The sequence below is a fragment of the Hetaerina americana genome, unplaced genomic scaffold (genome assembly GCF_022747635.1).
Source record: "Hetaerina americana unplaced genomic scaffold, ioHetAmer1.1.p SCAF_4, whole genome shotgun sequence".
In the NCBI taxonomy this organism is placed as follows: domain Eukaryota; kingdom Metazoa; phylum Arthropoda; class Insecta; order Odonata; family Calopterygidae; genus Hetaerina; species Hetaerina americana.
In genome coordinates, this window is record NW_027286985.1 from 37158274 (window position 1) to 37179681 (window position 21408).

Genomic DNA, 21408 nt, shown 5'->3' on the forward strand with positions numbered 1-21408 from the left:
TAAACAAAAGGGACAGCGGGAAACTGGGTGGAGGAAATATTCATCGGCAGTGATATGCTTTAGGCCATGATAGAAGGGAGAACGTTGAGTAAGCGGGGTAAATGAAGAAAGAGAGGCTTTATTGACAGCATAAAGGCAGGAAGAAGTTATGAAGAAATTGAGAAAAAATAATGTAGGCAAAGAAAGAGGAAGGTCTCGCAATACTTAAAAGTAAAAAGCCATCAGGGACACCCGAAACCTACTTTTAAATAGATAGAATAAATTACGTGAAATAAATCTATATTCTGATTCAAACACTGCATAAGGTACTAATACACTAATAAAGCCTAATAGAATAATTTGGCTGCCACACTGGAGTCAGACGCCTTCGCAGCAGACTCACTGAAGAACACGCTACACGGAACACCTTTCGTCTGGCTCCTGCCCTTTCTGGCCCGTGTGACCCTACCAGGAGCAATCATCTCTGCTCCCATCAAAACCTCAAAGGGTCATCAGATCAGGTCACATCAGGCCCAAGACCTTCCACGACGCCGAGGTTGTAGTCCAAGGGGAGGGTATAAGTCATACTAAATCGTCTTTATTGGGGTGAGCTTGAGATTTTAATAATCTCATCTTCCACCTAAGCCCTCATACTTCGATCTGACAGGTAGGCTGGTATCATGGTCGAAAAAATGATCGTAGTGTACAGCTATGCTGATATTTATCAGTTCAAAATCAGAATTCTTAAATATTTCACTCAGAACTGTGAGAAGTTCATAATTGCTTTCTTATCATTTACTTACGAGGGTCGCGGTAGACCAGAGGTAGAGCGTTGGACTACTGATCAGGGGAGGACTAGGATTCGATTCCCGGGCAAGCCTCCATGGGAACCTGAAGCTCAACCCAAGCTATGTGATTTTTGCGGGTATCAGATCTTCCTGGTACCAGAACCAGATCTTCCTGGTAACCATAACCGGCACAGGGAAAGGGACTGGCCCCCTTACCCTGATGTGTGAATTTCACACGCCGTCGGGCTTAATGCTAGGTGAACCTAGTATTTAGTAGAACCCATCACCTACCAAACCGACCTTTAGGTTGATTACTGTGTTTATGGTTTTTTATTATGTATTTAGAGTGAATTTTAAGTAAAAATAAAAAGAAATAATGCAGTATGAATTCAATATGGCTACCCTGCATATTGCATCTGCCTCTCGGGTGGCTCACTATTGCCATCCAAGCTGCATGAGGCCCCCAGCCATTTAAAGGCACTCAAGCATCAGTGCGATAAATCATAATAAATTCTCTACAACTGAAGAAATCGGAATGATTGCGGGGGGTTCAAAACATTGATGCGAGTGTTCATTTTTATGTGTGGTTTACATAAAAGTTAAAATTTTACTTTACTATATTTTGTGTTACCGCTACCCAGTACAGCACACTTAGCCACAAGTTTGTATATTCTTCTTTTAGATATCCACTAATGCATTTACAATATGATTATCAGACCGTGAATGACTTTAAAATGACTAACGAGTGTTTGATGAAGGAGAGAAGTTCATAAAAAAAGAAAAGAGTATTGGTGACGTTTGAACCGTTTTGTTTCCTGCAGTAGAATTGGAACTTATTCTGAGCTGGATGCTCTCGAGGTACTAGGGCACTGGACCTGGAAAATGCATTAAAATCCCCTTTGGAGTAAAGACAGGTACTTCGAATGTATAAAAACCGCCGCAAAATTCTCGAAATAAACACGTAACTAAAAATTCTCCAGGTGTTCCTACAAAGAGTTTCCAATTTTTTCGCTGACTTGATAACGGCAATTTTTTTACTCTCCGCGCAAAGGGCATGGCGGCGGGTTTCGTTGGGGTGTTTTGGTGAAGGGTGACGGTGGGTGTGGATGGGTGACTAGAAGACAAGAGCATGAGGAAGACGCCGATGGAAGAATTCCAGAGAAAACTTTCGCTGAATCTCCAGTGTCCTCCTGATGGCTGGCACTGAATATTTTCCGCTACCCGTTTTGCACTTCCGGAGAGGTCTTCCTATTTTTTTAGCTAAGTGACGGATCTTCTCCAGATGACCGCTTCTTTGCCTTTCACCAAAGTAATCAGGGGAAAACCCACAACCTCGGACTTTCACGAGTTCCAAAGAAAGCCGCTCGGTAAATTTTGCGCCTGATTTGCGACGGATCTCGACGCTCACTTTGTGGTTATCCTCCAACAGAGGAGAGCAGGTAAAAGTTCCGGTATACATAATATTTTCTTCCAGATGTACACTGCTACTTCACTTATCATATCCTTTTTGATCTTTTAGTTGAGGAAATATAATGAGAGGTTTGAGATAAGATGGGGGGGGATGAAGTAGGAGTGGAGCAGATTAGACAGATTTGCGGATGATGGAGCTGTAGTTACAGCTTTAATTCTACCAAGGGATTCGTCATTTTTTAGTATATTGCAGGATTTAGAAGAGAGGCATGAGATGAAAATAAATGAAAAAGAAACGCAATTCAATGAGATCCTTAAGACGCATGGAGACGGAATTCAGGAATTCAGTAAGCAGGCATAAATTAGAAACAATCTACATGCTAAGGGTTTTATTTAGGATGTAAAGAGTTTGGTAGTGAGAGCCCTAGAAGACCAGTATGAGCAAGAACAAAATTTAGAAAGAGGGAATTAATGAAAGGAAATAACTTAAGTTACGCCTATGATACGGAGGTTGCGTTTTTGGATGGACATTAATAATAAAGGAAGAGTATAGTTTGAATTTTGAGAAGTGAGTATGGTGATGGAAAGAAAATAAGTTCTATTCCATAACTACTCTATCATTATGATTTAAAAGAATAATTCGATTTTGTTTTCTGATTTCTCACCTAATAACTTCGAGAAGAGCATCGGGGGATGTCATTAAAATGTTAAAGCAGTGGACTCAATTTCACTTAAATGCAAACTACTGGAAAGAGTTTGAATTCAGAGCTTCTATAGCGAGGAGGACAAAAGACGATGTATATTGGAAGAGAGTAGTAAGTTGATTCGGATTCAACAGAAAAAAGTAGATGGAGGAGATAAAGTTGTTTAATGAGTTTTTTCCTTCTTTTGAGGTAACTAATTTTTTTAATTTGTTAAAATATTAAAAAAATATTATTAAAGTATAAATTGATACGATGCAATAATTGTATCAATATTCATTCAATGCATCTGTGCATTTTAGTTCCCCACGCTGTAAGTAAACTTTCCTCCAAATTCAATCTCAATTGCAAATGTACAAGGTAGGTAGGAAACCCCATCATTGGCATAAATCAGCCCTTTGCTGGTCATCATTACACTTACAAGGTAAAAATGCTTCCTTTAAAGTTCCATTTAACTACTCAACGTAACTTACCTTTCTTTTCGATTATTTAGCACTTTTTTCAGTGTTTTAAAAAATTTTATTTCCAAAAAAATAGAGGACACTTTATGATTAAATTATTCAAACCGAATTACCAATTATTCGGGATTTTATTTTCACCAATATTAAGGGGACGAACGAAGACGAATTCCAACAACAAAAGTATAAATTGAATATTTTATACTTAATGTACAGTGACAGAATTTTCACTAATTGCGAATTACAAAAATACAAATTACTTTACCCATTATCTTAATGATAACAATTTGACTTGGTCTAGGATGAAATTGTGGGGGTGGGGGTATGTGCGTATCGAGTTAAGTGCAAATTTTAGTTAGTGCATAAGTACTTACATATATAGCCGTTCATGTTCCATTTATCTGCCGGGTCATCACGTCAAAAAGGCCCGCCATAACTTTCTGGCCATAAATTTCTTGATCCTTGGCCATAAAAAGTCTTGGTCCAGTCCTCTCTTCTCGCTTTGATCCCTTTCTTGAACCCACCATCTCATTCCTGGCCTTCCTACCGAAGTCAGTAAAAACATTAAATGTAGCGATTTTTAAATATTAAAATTATGCTGTTTCGGGTGCTTGACAATTTTCAACAATACAGGAACCGAATACAAGAAATTTGATACTAATTAAGGCCCCTCTTGGGGGCGAGAAAAACATGACCCTCTTTCCCCATCCATTGGTCATATACGAGTGCATACTTTAGGACCAATGAGAAGAAAACTAACGTAGAAATAAATAAAAAGTCACTGCTCAGTGAGAATCATAACCCACTTATTAAGGCTGGACATCTATTCAAAAGCACAGAAGAAAGGTATCTGTCGAGTCCATATGGTAATACTCTGGAATGCATCTCAATTAGGGGACTTATAAACCAAGAGACATACCCACAGAAGCGAGACCACTTCTATCCTGAAGGATAGGCTTGTGTTGGAATACCTTTGAATATCTGGGGCATTTTCACGATTTCGAAAGCTGCATCTGTTGAATAACAAGGATGCCATTGAGTGAAGTGTTGAAAGCGAGTACTATTCATAAGGTACCTTCGGCAGAACTAAGAAAAGACAAGTACTCATATATATGAGATGGAAGTCACTGAAGCTTTGAAAGTTCTTTCCAAAGTAAGTTGATTTAATCATCATATTCAGTAGTCTTTTTGATTGAATGAATTTCAAACGGGACAATTGTCTATGATAAAATGTACAGGCAAATGAGAATAGCTGATGATCCCACAACCTTAGACAGAAATTTCCACCGGCAAAGTCGGCCCTAACTGACCTTACGCCTTCAACATTTATCGATGGCAATAATCATAAACATCATCAACGATGTCCGTGTTCGAAAGGTTCGCCTAATGTGACAGCATTGAAAATGACAGGAACATGTTAATTGAAGCCTATTTTGTAGAAAATTAAGTTTGACATGTATTTTACTTACCGTGATTGTATTGAGACTTGATGTGGGGATGCTGGAACAGTAGAATGTATAATTGACGAAGCGAGGATAACTACGGTGTATGTCGATTGACTGTCTCGTGATGCTGTTGCCCTGTCAATATACATTATATGATATTAGCCAAATACGGAACAGATAATTTAAGTTTATATGAGTTAGATAAAAATATATTTCAACCCCTTTGCCTAGGATTTTGTGGCCATTATTTTATAATTATATTATTCGGACGGTTATACCATTTAACCTAACTATAAGAAAAAATCCAGCGAAATGATGCAAAGCACATTGGTGTGTGTTACCGATGTTACGGTCAATGGGGTAGTAACACTTCTAAATGTAAACAAACTGGAATGCCTATTTAATCCGATCGGTTTTGTAACCAATGTAAGGGGTGGTAGCCCATTAAAAATACGTCTATCTACTCCAAAGAAAGGTTTATTGTGTTCAGCAGAAATGTACCTCATCATATAATTTTGTATCGTGCATTTTGGTGAAGAAAAGGACCAAACTACTAAATTCCTGTTGAGACTTTGGGCACACTAACTATTACGAGGGGAATGAGTTGATAACTAATAAAGAACCCCGAGTTTCATGTTCTAGTAGGTATTCTATATATTTTCAGTTTCAGTTCTTTCCCAAAAAGAATTCAATTCTTTTTCTCTCCAGTTTTTGATATCCTTAACTATCAGCATAAGTAAATTTTATTTTGTCCTTATTCATTATCTAAAAACAATCTTCAAATCATGTATGCCTATTTTCTCACATACTAACAAACATCTTTTATTATTTATTTGTTAGTCTACCATGTAAGGCAGGCTTTGGATAGACACTTACAAGCAAACTTAACACCCATACCACTTTGCCTGAACTAGCCAAACAAGACACAGCCTGACACCCCATACTACAATGAACCCTTCTTCAAATTCCATGTACATCCTACCTCCACATTCTGTACAATATGCCTGTCCTTTCCCCTCCTCCCCTTATGTATTTTGCCTAACATTTTTACCGCTATCATCTTAATCATTTCACTGAGCTCATTTTCAGATTCCTTCAAACAATTCTTCCTCCTCTGCGACAATACCTAATGCTACTTTGTTTTCCTTTCCATCTTTCCCCACTTACACCTCTCTAATACCTGCAATCTATGGCTCTCATGATGCTTCTCTGACCAACAACTTAATAATCGTAGCACAGATGGGACAAATACTGAAGGAAGTATTAAAAAATATCATGCACCATTTCAGTTTAAAAATCATTCGCCTTGACCGGGATTCGAACTTGGATCCGTCAACCTCCGGTCAAGTGCTTTAGCCAGTTAAGCTTTTGAGGCCTCCTCTTTAACTCTGAAATTTTAGAGGTAAGAGGACACCTCAATAGTTTAACTGGCTAAAGCATTCAACCGGACATTGAGGGATCCGGGTTTGAATCCCGGTCAAGGCGAATGATTTTTAAACCCTGAAATGGTTGCATTGAAATGCACATTAGCGGATGACTCTGTTAAAAGTTACTCTTGCGGGATCTCCCGCAGTTTCTTTGGAATAAAACAATATAGTTTGTCGGATGTATTGGGGAACGAAGTGCATAAGTTGTAGAATCATTTGTATGGTTAAAAACCTAAGCACCCCCAGAGAAGTGATGTTAGACCTCTACTGGTCTGTATTTTCATGCCCCTCGTGAAAATCAAGGTTTATTGCTCCTTGGCATAGTTTTTGGTGTGGTTGTGAATTTTTGTTTAAGTGGTTCCATTTTCTCTTATTCCTTAACTAGTGACTGCATTAACTTATTAGTTATAGGTATGACATTCAGGCTGAATGTTGCTAAAATCCTCAAATGTCTTATTTTCAGAATATAATGATGTAAAAAGTAACTTAACTGAAGACAAAAAGCCTGAAGAATGCATCCTTCCTTGAAAACTAGGATTCCTTGAAACTGTTGATATGTTTATTATTTGTCTCAACTATCATGCATATTGATTTGAATTTGAGTGCAGTATTTTCAGATTCTATGCATAAATTGCCAGAATATTAATGAAATAGTACCTAATATATATTGAGTGAAAATCTTCTGGCATAATAGCATGAGGGGATCGAGATGGTGCAGGGGCTAACATACTGGCTTCCCACCCGGAGGGCCCGGGTTCAAATCCCAGTGGTGTTTAATATATTTCAGAGGCATCTTGATCCCTACTTGAGGTGCTTTGTGGAGGGCACTATGAGTGAGTATGCCGTCCGTCGGATGGGACGTTAAGCTGCGGACCCCTTTCGTAAAGAGTAGGCTAATGCCGATGCCGGGTTTCTCTCCACCCTTCATCCTTTCCTGTCCATCCCCAATGGCGCAAATGACCTCAGCTGTTGGTCGCCTCCCCTAAATACTACTAGATAATAGCATGAATTGATTAAGGTATCCATTACTAAAAAAGAAAGAAAGACTCGTACTTTTCCAGTACGAGTCTTTCTTTCTTTTTTAGTAATGGATATTAATTACTTCCATGAAGTGAAGCCTGAAACAATAGAATATATTGATTAAGGTATATTAGCATTCATGAATGGTGAGTGTGTAAGGTCACACTGCACCATACACAGATGCTTTAATAGTGGTGTGCCAACCATGGTATGAAAATGTATGTGTTCTTTGAGTCAGTATTATTATTACTAACCTAATGGATTTTAATTCCTCTGAAAGATTGTTCCCTATACTCCTTAAGAGTAAATTAACAAATTGAAGGAATATCCTAGCCTTAATGTTTGTTAGTTTCCTGATTCACTTACAACTTTATGTTGCACCTTTTTTCCTTCAGTTTGGAGGAAAAAAGGAGTTCACTACATTGTAGCAGAAATATGCGTATCCTTAACACACCCTCGTCTTTCCTTCTTCGTTGTTTTCTCTTGATATTGCTCAGTTTGAGTAATATTCTACCAGTAGTGGAGCCCTTGTTGAATGTGTTTCCTTTCCTGAGTGCCAGTGAGTTTGTCAGCTTTATAGTTGTCCCTGGCATGGAATTTATTCCCGTAAACAGTCACAGATAGTGTGTATGCGTTCATAAACCCAGATATCCTCAGCTGATTCCCTTTAACCCTGTGAAGGATCCCAATTGGGTTTTGAATGTTTGTGTCTTAAGTTGTTCACTGGCAAGGAAGTAACATTCCCACCAACTACTACAGAAGAGTATTCTGGTTTAGAGGTTGTGGTTGATCACTGCCGTGGAATTTTTTTCCATCGAGCTAAATTTTCCTAGATTTCCTTCAGAGTACATTGAATACAAAATCCAATCCTCCTGATTTTAATATACATCTCCTTTCAAATTTCCATGTATCAGTAAAAGAAATTATTCTTGATTAAACCCACATATTGCTGAAAATCTTTGTCACTCTTTCTCAGACCAACTCCAGAGACAATGTACTGCAACTCCTTCGTGATGCTTACAACTACAAAAAGGTGAAGAAATTACCCGAAGAAGTGCTCAAGAATCATTCTCAGGTGCTGGGGATCGACGTAAGAGAAACTGCCAAGGTAGATTTAAAACAACCTGCAAATTTTAATAGTCTTTTATTATATTTATAAAATAGAAATAAATAATAAATGTTAAATATTTGGTTAGCCTCAGAGATCAGTCTCATTGTTTAAGGTGGTGAAAAAAATAGGCCATACTTTGCCTCATAGCAGTTATTTACAGATAAGAACATTCTTTGTTCACCTCACAAATCAAACTAAGTACATACATTTATGGTAATATTAAATGATGGTAACAGTTTAACATAATTTCTTCATTAAAAATGAAATGACTTAGATACTGGGAATAAATTTTTGATTACAGAAGAATGGATATAATGGAGATAGTTCAATGAGTGACTGTCATTGTTAGTTTTTACATCTAGCACTGCAATAAAAATGACTATGTGTGTAATAAAAATATTAGTAACGCTTAACTCTCATTATCACCAATTTAAATACAGGCACATTTTAAATGTAAGTATTAACTATGTTAGTCAAGTTAGGTATCTGATTAGCACTCATAACAACAATGGCCTTCCAGGTCCTCAGGTCTTTAGGAGAATTCTCAGACCAGGCTGTGTATGAATGCTGGAAAAATTCAGAGGAAGCAGGTATTCCTAGTGACAGCAGAGAGGGGCAGATCATTTCCTTAGCACTCGCTGAGTGGCGAGCTCTTGCTAGTGACTCCCTCATTGGAGCCCCAAAGCTCCTCTCCTTCTCCACGGAGGTCTGCCCAAGACCCTCTCCCCGCTTCTCCTCGGAGCAGTCACAGTCTGAAGGAAATCCTGTCAGCCGAAGCCAAAAAGGAGTCTGCCTCCTCCATCTCAAGGTGTGTACTTCACATATCCATATCCATGCAAAGCCAAGAGTCCTCTTTGATTTTTCACTCTTTGTATGTTTGAAAAAAATATTTTCACCCTTCAAGTTGTTATCTCTTCTTTAGCACCATAGTAGTAAGCTGGCTGAAGATTTTTGTACTTAGAATTTTTCACTTGGTCGTTGTAAAATTTTCACAAGAATAACTTTTTTCTGATCCTTATTTGCCGCTTGCTATGAAAGTAATAATACTTTTTTTGGAACGAATAATAATAAGCTTCATGCAATGGATCACTCACAACTTTTTAGAAGTCATTCCTTGAGGTAATACTCTCATTAAATACTTAGAATGTAGTCCCAATGTCATTATATGACTTAGTGTGGGGATGTGGCAAAAATTTATTTTTCTCATTGTATTTTATTTTGTGAGCATGTATGAAGTTCTCAATTTTTGATTGTCTTACATCTCTTTCATTATGTAGATTGAGGAAAACCCTACAAAAGTTTCTTCAAATGCTGAAGTCAATGATGTCACCTTAGAACTCCCGAAAGATATCTTGGACAGTTTGGTGCATGGATTAAGCCATGTTCGGAGTCAGCTTTCATCTGTGGCAAAAAACACTTAAATGAAGGCACTTTTGTATGAGCTTCAGAATGATCAACATTCCACGAGAAGAGTTGGCACCTCTAAATATATTATTGATCTACATGTGCCCCATGTTTAAGCCTTGTGTATTGTCATTCTACTGGGAAGATGCATCTTTTTTGTCACTATCACTGTGTGAGGATGTGAATTTTCTGTAAATATTTAATAAAAGATTCACTTTTCAGCTCCATCATGTTTTCATAAAACAAGAAGTATTCACTGTTGAGATTGTTCACTGGTATTTCTTATAGGGAGCATAAGTGCTCAACATCAAGTCATTTTCACTGAATAAAATAATTTGTCATTTTGTTAAACCATGCATTAATGTACCAAATATGATATTTGACTGCATGCACACCTTAAAGACAGCAAGTTATCGTGGCACATTTAACTGAATATCCTGACTAAACTGTAACATTTAAATGCCACAGAACCTGCACTTAAATCAAAAAGGTGACACAATTAAGGCACTGGACTCTTCTACGTAAAGGTGGTATTCGGTTAGATGTAATTTACCTATAGTATAAAAAATTAACAACCGACAAGCTTATATAACCTGATTAGGCACACTTGAATTCTTTAAAGTTCTATTGTTCCTGAATAAGGACGGCAGTGTAGTTATGTTACTGGATTAGTAGCATTGTTTATGCAAAATTAATGCTGCTTTCTGATGTATGTTGCATGATGCCAATCTCCATTCTCATGAGCTTCTTTGTCCTCCAACTGGTAACGAAGATAGTCAATGTCCCTTTCATCAGTATTCCATGCTAGGAACATGTAGATTGTCAATTGTAGAGCAAGGAGAGCTCGATCCAAGCTGCAGATAACAATGCCAGATTGTTAGAAAAATAACAACATCAAATGAATGCACAAAAAAAAATGCACTAAAACACAGAAAATGTCAGAAGTAAAACTAGTTCATGTAAATTGTAAGTTAAAAAAGGGAGAGTTACCTTTTCATACTAAGTTCCAACTCCCACGTCTGTTAACCATGAAATTAGTACCATAAAGATGCATGTACTTATCCACACCTAAGCAAAACCTGAATGTAACACTAACCATGAATAGAAATAGGTAAAAGTTAATAAAGAGGAGTCCTGTTTTGATAGGTTTATGTTTCCCTCTTTTTGTGTTGTGCTCATTGATTGAAAAAACAGATCCTTCACCATGTTCTCTAATTTTGTCTGACCTTTCCATCCAATGTGGGGCTTGGTCTCAATAATTATACCATTGATGCCTTTGTGAACTTGGTGACAGACACTGTACTATATAGCTAACAATGTATTCGGTAGAAAAGCATACTTTTTTTAAATCAAAGCAGATTTTTGCAACTTCCACAGAGTAAAATTTGAAGTTTTTGGTTAATTTGAAATCTTTGCAATAGATTTAACTTAGCAACAACTTTCCCATGGGCTTCCAACCCAGTGCATGTCACTGCATGATGCACTGCTCTTTCATAGCAGTTTTTCTTACACTGGATGGGTTTTCTCTGCACCTCTACTTTTGTCATCACTATGACTGCAGGGCACACTTCAACAATTTGCATCCATATGAATTACATTCGAATGACTTTGATGAGACCTAGGGAAACAGCTGACCTGATAGACTGCCGAAAATCAAGCAAATATAACATGCAAAGGCATCACAAACCTTGATGACACTCTTAGGTTCAAAGCATGACTTCAGCGGGGAGGAAGAGAATGGCACATGGAAGGGGTTGATGGAGGAGTGCATGAAAGGCAGAGGACCAAAATACTCTTACTGACCCCAGGTCCAACCAATTTAATTCTCTGTGGCATTTCCTACAGGCAAAATTTGTGATATTTACCTATGCCAATTGTAAAATCAAAATAAGTATTTTCCTTATTCCCGTTTGCAACCATAAATGGTGTAAGATTAGCTCTATTGATTTAATTCATTTTATAACTCTTGAAAATAGCAACTTGCAAGTTTCAAAACAAACTTAAAATTTCAAAATGCAAATTAATACGTACTATGCATTTTGTTTGTTGTCCTTCAATTATTTTTTCTATTCCGTTTCATCTGCAGGCAAGGTCATGGTGTCAGTTTTTTGGGATATGCATGGGATAATTTTCATTGACCCTTTTGAAAAAGGCAAAACTTTCAACGGCGAGTATTATGCAAACTTATTGCGATGTTTGAGTGAAGAAATCAAGCAAAAGTGACTGCATTTGGCTAAGAAGAAAGAGTTGTTTCATCGAGACAATGCACCAGCTCACAAATCTGTTATTGCAATGGCCAAAATTCATGAATTCATGTTTGAATTGCTACCTCATGCACCCTATTTGCCAGATTTAGCCTCCTCGGATTATTTTCTGTTCGCAAACTTGAAAAATGGCTTGATGGTCAAAGATTTTCCAACCATGAAGAAGTGATGTCGGCAGTTAATGACTATTTTGAGGAACAAGACAGTTCTTATTATAAAATGGATATCGAACTTATTGAACATCGCTGAGAAAAGTGAATGGAGCTGAAAGTAAATGATGTTGAAAAATAAACAAATTTTTGCCCAAATTTTAGTTTTCTTTGTTGGTACTTTTGGGATTACCCTCGTATGTTCTGTACCATGACAGCTTATAACTTAAGGGCCCAGCACTTGAATGAAGACATTCTAAGATCAGCCATAGCCAGTTGTGAAATAGGAAGTCTTATTTTTCTGAATTCTATGCAACGCCAGAGGTCAGAATAAATAATAAATCCTTTTTTTAAAGAAATAGCCGTTAGTCAAAGTTATGCAATGTATGCTTGTTAGTGGATCAAATCATGCAATTGAATATCATTATTATTGGGCAATTTATTGGTTAAGATAGGTTTTCAAAGGACACAACTACCAAATAAATACCTTGTCTCTCCTAACAGAACACAACCCAACGTCCTACTCTACCACATCCCACTACCGATCAGTATGCTTTTCATCAATTTTTCCTGCCTCCCTACGATTTCTACTAACAATCCCCTCACCACCTCCACCACAAACAGCACTTCCTCATACACTTACCTTGCTGTCCACTTCACCTTCTCCACACCTAAATTTCAAAAGCCTCAAATCTACACCGATCATACTGCTTCAATGACCAGGTTTTGCCCTACATAACTACTCTCAAAATCAAAGTTTCAATTCCCTCCTTGTGAAAGCATCTTTGCCTAATGCAATTCTCCTCCTCATGTTCCCACTCCTTGGACCATTTTGGTCCAATACACTTTCAAGACATGCAAACTGTTCCACCTGCTCTAGTTTTTCCCTCCTATTTTAACGTTTATCTTAGCCTTTTTCTTTCTGAAAAACTGCATAACCTTTGTTATAATTTATATAGATTCTAATCCCATATCTATCACACTGAATTTCCAATTCACTCAGCAATGCTTGCAACCCCTAGGCTAACTGACAACTAGAGCTTGGTCATCAGCATACCAAACATTCTACGAATTCCCTGACTTTCCCCGACCGACTTTCGTTCCTACCTCCAGTTCTTCCCATGCCTCTTTAATTATTTCCTCCTTTAATTATTTCCTAAACAGCACTGGGGAAATGGACAATCCTGCCTTACACCTCTTTCTAACACTGCCCATCTGTACTCTCCATCCCCCACTCGCAACTGAGCAGTCTGAGACATGTACAGGTTTTGGATTAGACTCTTAACAGTCCAATCTATTCCTAATACGAGGGTCATCCGGAAAGTAGTACCCGTTCGTGCCGCATGAAGTGCTGACGACGCGAGTAGCCGCTGGACGAGGTCAGATAGCTTCAGTGGCTTGTCTGCCTTCTCTGAGCCAAGTTGCGTGACGCTAGCATTGCCTGTGTTGTTTCTGTGATTGTTTACAATGTTTAAAAAAATTGAGAACGCCGCCAGTTGTGAAGTGAGGGCAGTGATTAAATTCCTCAATGCAAGAAACGTTCGCCCATGTGATATTCATCGCCAATTAAAGGAGGTGTATGGAGACAATGTAATGGACGAGTCGTCTGTTCGGCGGTGGTGTCGCAACTTCAACATGGGGAGGGGGAACACACACGACGATGAGCGTTCGGAGAGACCGTCTGTCATTACAGACCAACTGGTGAGCTCAGTTGACGAATTCGTGAGGAACGATCGGCGCGTCACAATTGATGACATCTGTGAGCATTTTCCCAATGTTTCTCGAACAATTGTTCATGAAATTGTTAAACACCATCTGCATTATGCAAAAATTTGTGCAAGATGGGTCCCTCGCGTATCTCAATGAGCTGGCGGCGAAGGACTATGCAGCAGGAATACAGAAACTTGTCACACGTTATGACAAATGCCTTAATTTGCTTGGAGATTATGTTGAGAAGTAGTTTAAAGTATCCTCTTTCAAATAAAATTTTTTATGTTTGTTAATATTTACTTTTGTGTCTTTATTTCACGAACGGGTACTACTTTCCGGATGACCCTCGTAATAATTGTGGTGGTTTCCCATTATCTGCCTCAATTGTGTATTTAATGTAACACTATCACTCAATGGCCACCCCAATGGGGTCAGATGTCTTTGCAGCCATCTGACAGAGGAACAAATGCTGTGTGTACTACTTTTCGTCTGGTTCCTAATATGGCTGATAATCAACAACCCTGTCTAACTTCCCTTCCTGATACTGCCCACCCAGACTCTCCATCCACCACTCGCACCTGAGCAGTCAGAGACATGTACAGCTTATGGATTAGCTTCATATCCCTCCAATCTATTCCTATTTTCTGCAATATATTCTTAATTTTTCCCTATTCACTCTCTCAAATGCCTTTTCAAAATCTAAAAAATATGCCCTGATTGTATATTGTATTCCTCTCTGTTAGTGATCTCATTCTTGCAATCGCATTAAAGGTGCCTCTCCTCTTCCTGAACCTAAACTGACCATCCCATAAGTAACCATTTGCCCTCTCTCCATCCTTGTTTTGATCCTGAGAACCACTTTAGCCGTATGGGAAATCAAACTTATTGTTCTGTTGTCCTCACACGATGTAGCCTTTACCTTTGTCAGAATAGGAACTAACACTGATTTCACAAAAGCTTGTGGCCAGATTCCTTCCTCATAGATGCTACAAATTAGTCCAGATAGACTCTTTCTCCCACATTCTCCTAAACCTTTAAGTAGTTTTGCAGAAAAGTTGTCTACCCCACAGCGGCAATCGATTTCATACCCCTTAATTCCCTTCCTATCTCATCATTGAGTATGCCTGGACCTAAGCGTCATATTCTCTCCCTAGATCTAAGCTTGGGGGCCACAATTATTTGGCTATATTTCATCCATCTATTCCTTCCATTTCTCTTGGATCTTTTCTGTTTCGACTATTGTCTTACCTGACTTATTATTTATTATCTACCTGTTAACATGGATTTTTCCTTCTTACTTCTGGATAGTGCTTTAATATTTTGTATAGTGCACCAATTTCACCCTTCCCCAGCATGCTTATTTTGCTCTATTTGTTACTCATCTCAATTTATTATTCAACTCCTTCTACCTAAATCTGCATTTACATTCTCCCATTTCATTCTCAGACCTATCTTTATAACCATCTTATACATGATCTATGGTTTCCTTGTCCTTTTCCTATTAAGAGTACCTATAGTTTCTTTTGCAGCTTTTGATATCCCTTTTTTGATTTATTCCCATTTTTCCTCTACAGTAATCAGTTCCCTTCTTTCACTAATGATTTCATCTACAGCCAGCTGATTTCCCTTCCTTTTCATTCTAGTTAATGATTACATATTGCATTTCCTAACACGCCACCCCTGCCTTATCTTGTTAAATTGGACACTGCACTCCATGACTAGTAAATTGTGATTCAAGTCCGTGTATAAACCAAGTGTTGGTGATGACCAATCTCGGTCTCCTACAGAATTCTATCGATTTATCTCTGCAGTCATTCTTCATACCTAAACCATAATTTCCCACCTCATCACCATTTTTTTCCTTCGCTTTCCGTCACATTCCATTCCCCGATCATCATCACATGCCTCCCTGCAGGAACACACACAATTATGTCCTCTAACTGTATGTACACCCTATCGACTTCTTCCTCCTTATGATTGCTTGGTGCCACGCCACACCATTTTATAACGTTTCTTTATTTATTGTCATGTCTGATCATTTGGTCATCTCCGAAGAGTTTCTTAATAGGTTTGTTTCATTTAATAATTGGATCGCATATTTTTAAAAGATGGCTTACAATAAAGAGGAATCACTATGGAGAGGGGATGTGAATATGGGAGTTGGAAAGGACTTTTTTTGGTTGCCGGTGTTGGCTTAAACAGTCTTGTAGTTCTTAAGATGTTAAAAGAGGGGTTTTTCAGTAAAAGGGAGTTTATCTCCTAAGGAGAGAAGTAGAGTTTTAAAATCATGAAGAATAGGGTTTATAGGATCTTTTTGGAGGTCTTTGTTCCTAATGAACCATGGAGCACCAGTTACATCTCTGATGAATTTGTTTTCTGTCGTTTGGATTTTTTTGAGGTGTGATTTGGCTGCATGGGCCAAAGCTGGGGTGGCATATGAGAGAATAGGACGCATCATTGTACTGTTAAGCAGCAACCTAGTTTTCAATTTTAGGGGGCCTCAGCTTAAGAAATGGTTGTAGGGATGTGGTTGCAGTATTTGTTTTATTAATGGTAGTTTGGATGGGGGATGCCTATGTTAAATTTTTGTCCAAGGTTGCCACAAGGAATTTAACTTCTTCAAATGCATTGATTTAATCTTGGGGAGTTTAATACCACTTCTCTCCGGGTTTGAGTCCCGGGCAACTAGCGTGGGGTTGTCTGCATATTGCAGCAGTTGGGTTTTTGGGGTAGAGGGAATGCCATTTACAGAGAGGCTGAATAAGGTAGGAGGGAGGATTGCACCTTGGGGGATGCACCATCCGTAAAAAGGAACAAAACCTAAAAAGCCTCAAAAAAAACCCTCATTACTCCTCATGTGTTGTCAACATAATTAATTTCTTCATTTCATTTTCAGTAACTTAATAATATTTATACTGTGTGAAAAATGATTGTTAAAATGCATATGTATGTTTCCTCTAATTAATAGGGTTTTTGCTGGATTTTCACACCACCCCCCTCTTCATGGGTGTTTTCCTGCGTGGGTTTTCACTAGATGAGCAATGCCATGCTCTCTCTAGCTTTTCCCACAAACCTCCTTCTTTGCTTAGACTTTTATTATATTGTTCTCTTTTTTCACTCTAATTTACTTTGAGTATGTGTGCATGTTTAGGTGTATCCTTAGTTCATATATGTATATGAATGTGTGTGTGTGTGTTTATACATACATAAAAATATGCTTGTATACAACGATGGGTTGAATGGAAGAAGGGAATATTAGGTCTCAATTTCACCCAAATAAAGACCTCTATCTATCTATGAACTCAGTATTTTTCTTCCTCTCTGTCCGACTTACGTTATCCAGATAGGTAGACTTTTCCACCCACTCTAGTTTTTGCCCCCTTATTTTAATGTTTAACCTAGTCTCTCTCTTTCTTGAAAACCTCATTAACTTCAAGATTCATTTACATTCATTCTCATCCTATATCTATCACACTATTTCCAATTTACTCAGTAGAATATGCAACCCATTGACTGATTGACAAACTAAAGCATGAAAATCCACAAAAATTACTGATTTTATTAATCCCCTACCAATTTTTATTCCCACCTCCAGTTCTTCCCATGCCTCTTTTACCATTTCCTCCACATATACGCTGAACAACACAGGTGAAAATAGACACCTCTACCCAACTCCTCTTTCTAACATTGCCCATCCTAACTTTTCACACTCCAACTTAAGCCTTAGCAGTCTGATATATGTACAGGTTGCCTGAACCTCCATGCCTCAGCAGAAATTAGGTATGTGATTGTCAAAGGAAAATTAATTAACAAGGCTATAAATTCAATCATAGCACTATTGACATATTGTGGAACAGCATTATACTTGGAAAAGCCATTGTACAGAATGCACTTTTTACTCAGAACTACGACTTTTTACTTAGGATGCAATGAAGATTATTTTTACATGTCTGAAAATGGCACAGCTGAGTTCACTGCCAAATGCACTGCTTTTTGAATAAAAAGTGAGCTGTACAATCACTGCTAGCCCAGAGTTATTTCACTCTGTCATATATAAAGTATCTTAAGGAAGTATCCATACCTCATTTGGGGGATGCCCCAAAATAACAGACTAAATCCAATAAAACTTGGATGGCGCATGTGCTTGTAGTAGCGTAGTAGGCCCTCAGACTTAGACTTCAATGGATCAGGTAGCCCTCTAACATAATACAGCACCTGGAAAGAAAGAATGTTACCAGTGTAATATTTTTATGCTCAATATTTTCCTTATGCTATAATTTGATGTTAACCACTATCACCATATCTGCAGCTATTACCTGTTTCACTCCAATGAGTTCTCCAACATCAACCAGAAGGCAGCCTCCATAGACAATAAACCATGATATGATATGCATAAAAACCAATGCATACCATAATATAACACCAATCCACCCATTTGATGGGGAATTCCACAAGCACACATTATTAGCAGGTTGCCAGTAATGCATTACCCCCTAAAAAATGTGAAACGTTCATCAATGACATATTACCATGTAGAGTTAGAGTCCCTACATCTACCAAGTAAAATGCAAGTGAATAATCATTTCAACATGAAAATTCAAAATAAGTTGTTCCAATAGTGAATGTCTCCCTCCAATTTCAACAACCCAAAATGCATAAATAAATATTAACTGGCTCAGAAGTAATAATGAGAAAGTGGGTTTGTAGCAATTATTGACAGTCAAATATTAACTGAGATTTAATTCCTGGAAGCACATGCAATTTTTTAAACATTACAAATGGCCACTGCATATTAAATAGAAGATACCAGCAGAAGGAAATTTTGCTGAAGTTGGAATAAAATGATAGACTGAGGTCAACTTAACATCATATGGAAAGAGTAGCTTTCAGAATTGTCCAACTGCTAACATATGAACATATTGCTTAAAAATACTATTTTACGACAATTCTTAAAATAGTGGTTACATGGGGGATAGTCGTATCTGATATAAATGTATGCTATAAATTGGCATATGGTGGACAACTTGCCTAAGTAAATAAAATTAAATATAAAGTTGTTATATTGACTGTCTTCTAATTTGGCTATAACAAGTCACCTTGCAACCTTGGAGAACATATCTTTCCCTGTTCAGATACTTATAAAAGTTCCACTAAATTAATATATCAACTTGAACTTTCTCATTTTAGCAACAGCGGTATTCAAGTAATATGAGGACATTAGAAAGGCACAGGGATAAACCCATAAATTTTACTTCCCATTCAAAAGGCAACACTTGTTTCACCCTGTACCTCATAAAATTCTAAGTTAGAACTACAATACCAAAGGATAAATTTTCACCAGGTATGAAAATGAGCCATGAGACTCCACAAAAGAGCATGAGTGTCATCAAGAGGATTCAGACAAAAGCTGTCATCCTCTCTTCTTTATCTACGAAGGGCATTGTGAACTATGAACTTAGAGCAAGAGAATATCTATAAAAAATTAAATGGGTGGAATAAAATTTTCTTCAAATACCCACCTTTGGTTTTAATCATCACGATTCACATCAAAATAGTCTTTTTAATAATGAATCTCACGAGTTTTTACAATTGATTCTACAATCACATGCGTACAAAGGCCACAAGAAGGAAACTGAATGGTTTAGATGATCCATTTCTACTTTTGTAATTTGTAACTTAACTCTGTAAAGGATCCAATTGAAGTGCTTTACATTAAAAACTTGATGCTGGTATTTTTTATTAATATCTTTGGTAAGCCGAAGGCTGCATTGAAGGGTACATGTTAAATTAGCAACAGTCAATCAATGCTTCAGGATGATTTTTCATACATGTATATTTTTTTGCATTTTCCTCAATTCATTTTACATACTGCACTCTCGATCTTACCCCTTTATTCTTACAGTCCTTCCAATATTTTTATAGCAAGCAACTCAGTCAAATAATCTCCTATTATTTTACATGTTTCTTTTGATTGATTTCTTTTATCAAAATCTCTGCATGGGGTCTTCATTTAAAAAACGCTGATCCACCAATTTGTTCCCCATTATTCTCCTATTGCATGATACTACCATGGTTGTCAACCTTAAACTATCAACTGTAACTCTTGAGCTCATTCTTAAATGAAAAACCAACCAAATAATAACAATATTTTGCAAGTTACAAGGGAAATTCTAGTTTTCTTGTGCGTGTACGTGAGACATGAAAACCGGCTTTTGCCACGCTTGATATCTGAGATTAGCCATTCCACAGAGTTTACATTTAGGAACGTGACATACTTTCAAAAATGACTGATTTTTAATATTTTCAACCCCTTCCAGACAGTATATGCGTGATAAATAATGCTTATATGTCGACATTCTAAACAGATTTCAAAGTAGTTGATGCAAATGTGTATTTAAGAAATATTAAATGTTACTAACTCAACAAGGCAAATCATATTTTAACCTGTAAAGAAGCACATGAAGCCAAGACATAAACACATCTTGTCAGCACTCCTAGTCCAATTTTATCCAAAAGACGCTGCATGTTGATGTGTGCCATGAGCGAGTGCTGCAGGATAAACAAAACTAGGAGTAGTCCATCTTTCAAGAGAGCTTCGAAGACGACAAACAGGGCTTTGGATTCCCCGAGGCTTTCTGAAATTCAACCGCAACATGTGAATAGTAAATAACTACTCATTTCAAAGTAAACATAATTCATAATTTTCAAGTCATTCGTTCGGTAAATATATAATACCTTGGCAGGCAGAATCGTTTCTTGTTGATAGTGGATGATAAGATAAAAACGTCGCCAGTAACCATACAGTGTCAAATGTGACTAGGAGACTAAATCCAGAAACTATAGCCAAAAAGCTGCACTTAGCGCTTAACTCCATTATATGTTATTGTTTCAAATGACCGTTGAGAAATACTAAGTTCAAGCGCCTAGAACCTGATAGATGAATCAGACCTCCCACGAAGACATTCCTCGATATAAGAAATGAAATAACTACTAAAAGCACCAGACATAAAGTTATGTCGCAATCTACCAATTTTGTATTCATGAGAGAAATGTTCACATTGAAAAGGCAAGGACTTAAGCGCGGCGAAATTCTCGAATTCACATTTTTTAGGTTGCTCGGAACGCTTGGAAACTTTAGGCAAGACAAGACATCGCTCTACATTAGCTCGGTTAGTTTACCGTCTGAGCACTAGAGTCGCTAATAACGCTAACAACCAAAATTAGTTTCTTTTTCTTCTCCCATGAACCCGCGGAATTTTATGCACTTACAAATTTTTATGGTTAACTTCTCGTGACTTCTCAGATGATTTAGCAACCATATTTTCGTTATAGGAGTAACAGGCTTCCCCAAAGTATAATGCGGCATAGAATATTTAAGAAAAGGACAAAATCACTTCAATTCATCGTGATTGGGATTGCTAAGAGTGCTGTCATTAAATCGTCTTCGAAAAACGATCCCTGGTTTTCATGTGTGGTTCTCGATTTAGGTATCTTACCCCAACCCACCGGGAAAACTGACCGAGTAAGTTAAAATGTCCTCAT

At 37.6% G+C, this 21408-nt stretch overlaps 2 protein-coding genes across 4 annotated transcripts; one reads left to right on the forward strand and one right to left on the reverse strand.

The window, feature by feature from the left end:
- The first annotated feature begins 4366 nt into the window (after window positions 1-4366).
- LOC139692334 (COMM domain-containing protein 9-like) lies at window positions 4367-9968 on the forward strand. 2 transcript variants are annotated; one of them, XM_071590455.1, is made up of 4 exons: window positions 4367-4489; window positions 8205-8336; window positions 8860-9147; window positions 9617-9968. In XM_071590455.1, the coding sequence occupies exons 1-4, from the start codon at window positions 4454-4456 to the stop codon at window positions 9758-9760; spliced, it is 600 nt and encodes a 199-aa protein (XP_071446556.1). In that variant the 5' UTR covers window positions 4367-4453; the 3' UTR covers window positions 9761-9968. The 2 variants fall into 2 exon arrangements, 1 of the variants encoding a protein (XP_071446556.1); XR_011701738.1 differs by lacking the exon at window positions 4367-4489 and adding an exon at window positions 6721-7041.
- Window positions 9969-10032: 64 nt separating this feature from the next.
- Window positions 10033-21025, reverse strand: LOC139692333 (nurim homolog). Of its 2 annotated transcripts, XM_071590453.1 has the most exons (5): window positions 20602-21025; window positions 20311-20501; window positions 18183-18359; window positions 17948-18081; window positions 10033-10597 (listed from the first exon to the last, which is right to left on the reverse strand). In XM_071590453.1, exons 1-5 carry the CDS (start codon window positions 20738-20740, stop codon window positions 10435-10437), a joined length of 804 nt encoding a protein of 267 aa, XP_071446554.1. In that variant the 5' UTR covers window positions 20741-21025; the 3' UTR covers window positions 10033-10434. The 2 variants fall into 2 exon arrangements, with proteins under 2 accessions (XP_071446554.1, XP_071446555.1); XM_071590454.1 differs by lacking the exon at window positions 18183-18359.
- Window positions 21026-21408: the final 383 nt, after the last annotated feature.

Bases quoted from the DNA above. Each gene is read 5' to 3' on its own strand.
- LOC139692334 (XM_071590455.1), top strand. From the start codon at position 4,454: ATGGAAGTCACTGAAGCTTTGAAAGTTCTTTCCAAA. The intron at 8,337-8,859 runs GTAGATTTAAAA...ATGGCCTTCCAG, and splicing joins ACGTAAGAGAAACTGCCAAG to GTCCTCAGGTCTTTAGGAGA. The intron at 9,148-9,616 runs GTGTGTACTTCA...TTCATTATGTAG, and splicing joins TCTGCCTCCTCCATCTCAAG to ATTGAGGAAAACCCTACAAA.
- LOC139692333 (XM_071590453.1), bottom strand. From the start codon at position 20,740: ATGGAGTTAAGCGCTAAGTGCAGCTTTTTGGCTATAGTTTCTGGATTT. The intron at 18,082-18,182 runs GTAATAGCTGCA...CTTTCTTTCCAG, and splicing joins AACTCATTGGAGTGAAACAG to GTGCTGTATTATGTTAGAGG. The intron at 10,598-17,947 runs GTATGGATACTT...TGTTATCTGCAG, and splicing joins TGGGGCATCCCCCAAATGAG to CTTGGATCGAGCTCTCCTTG.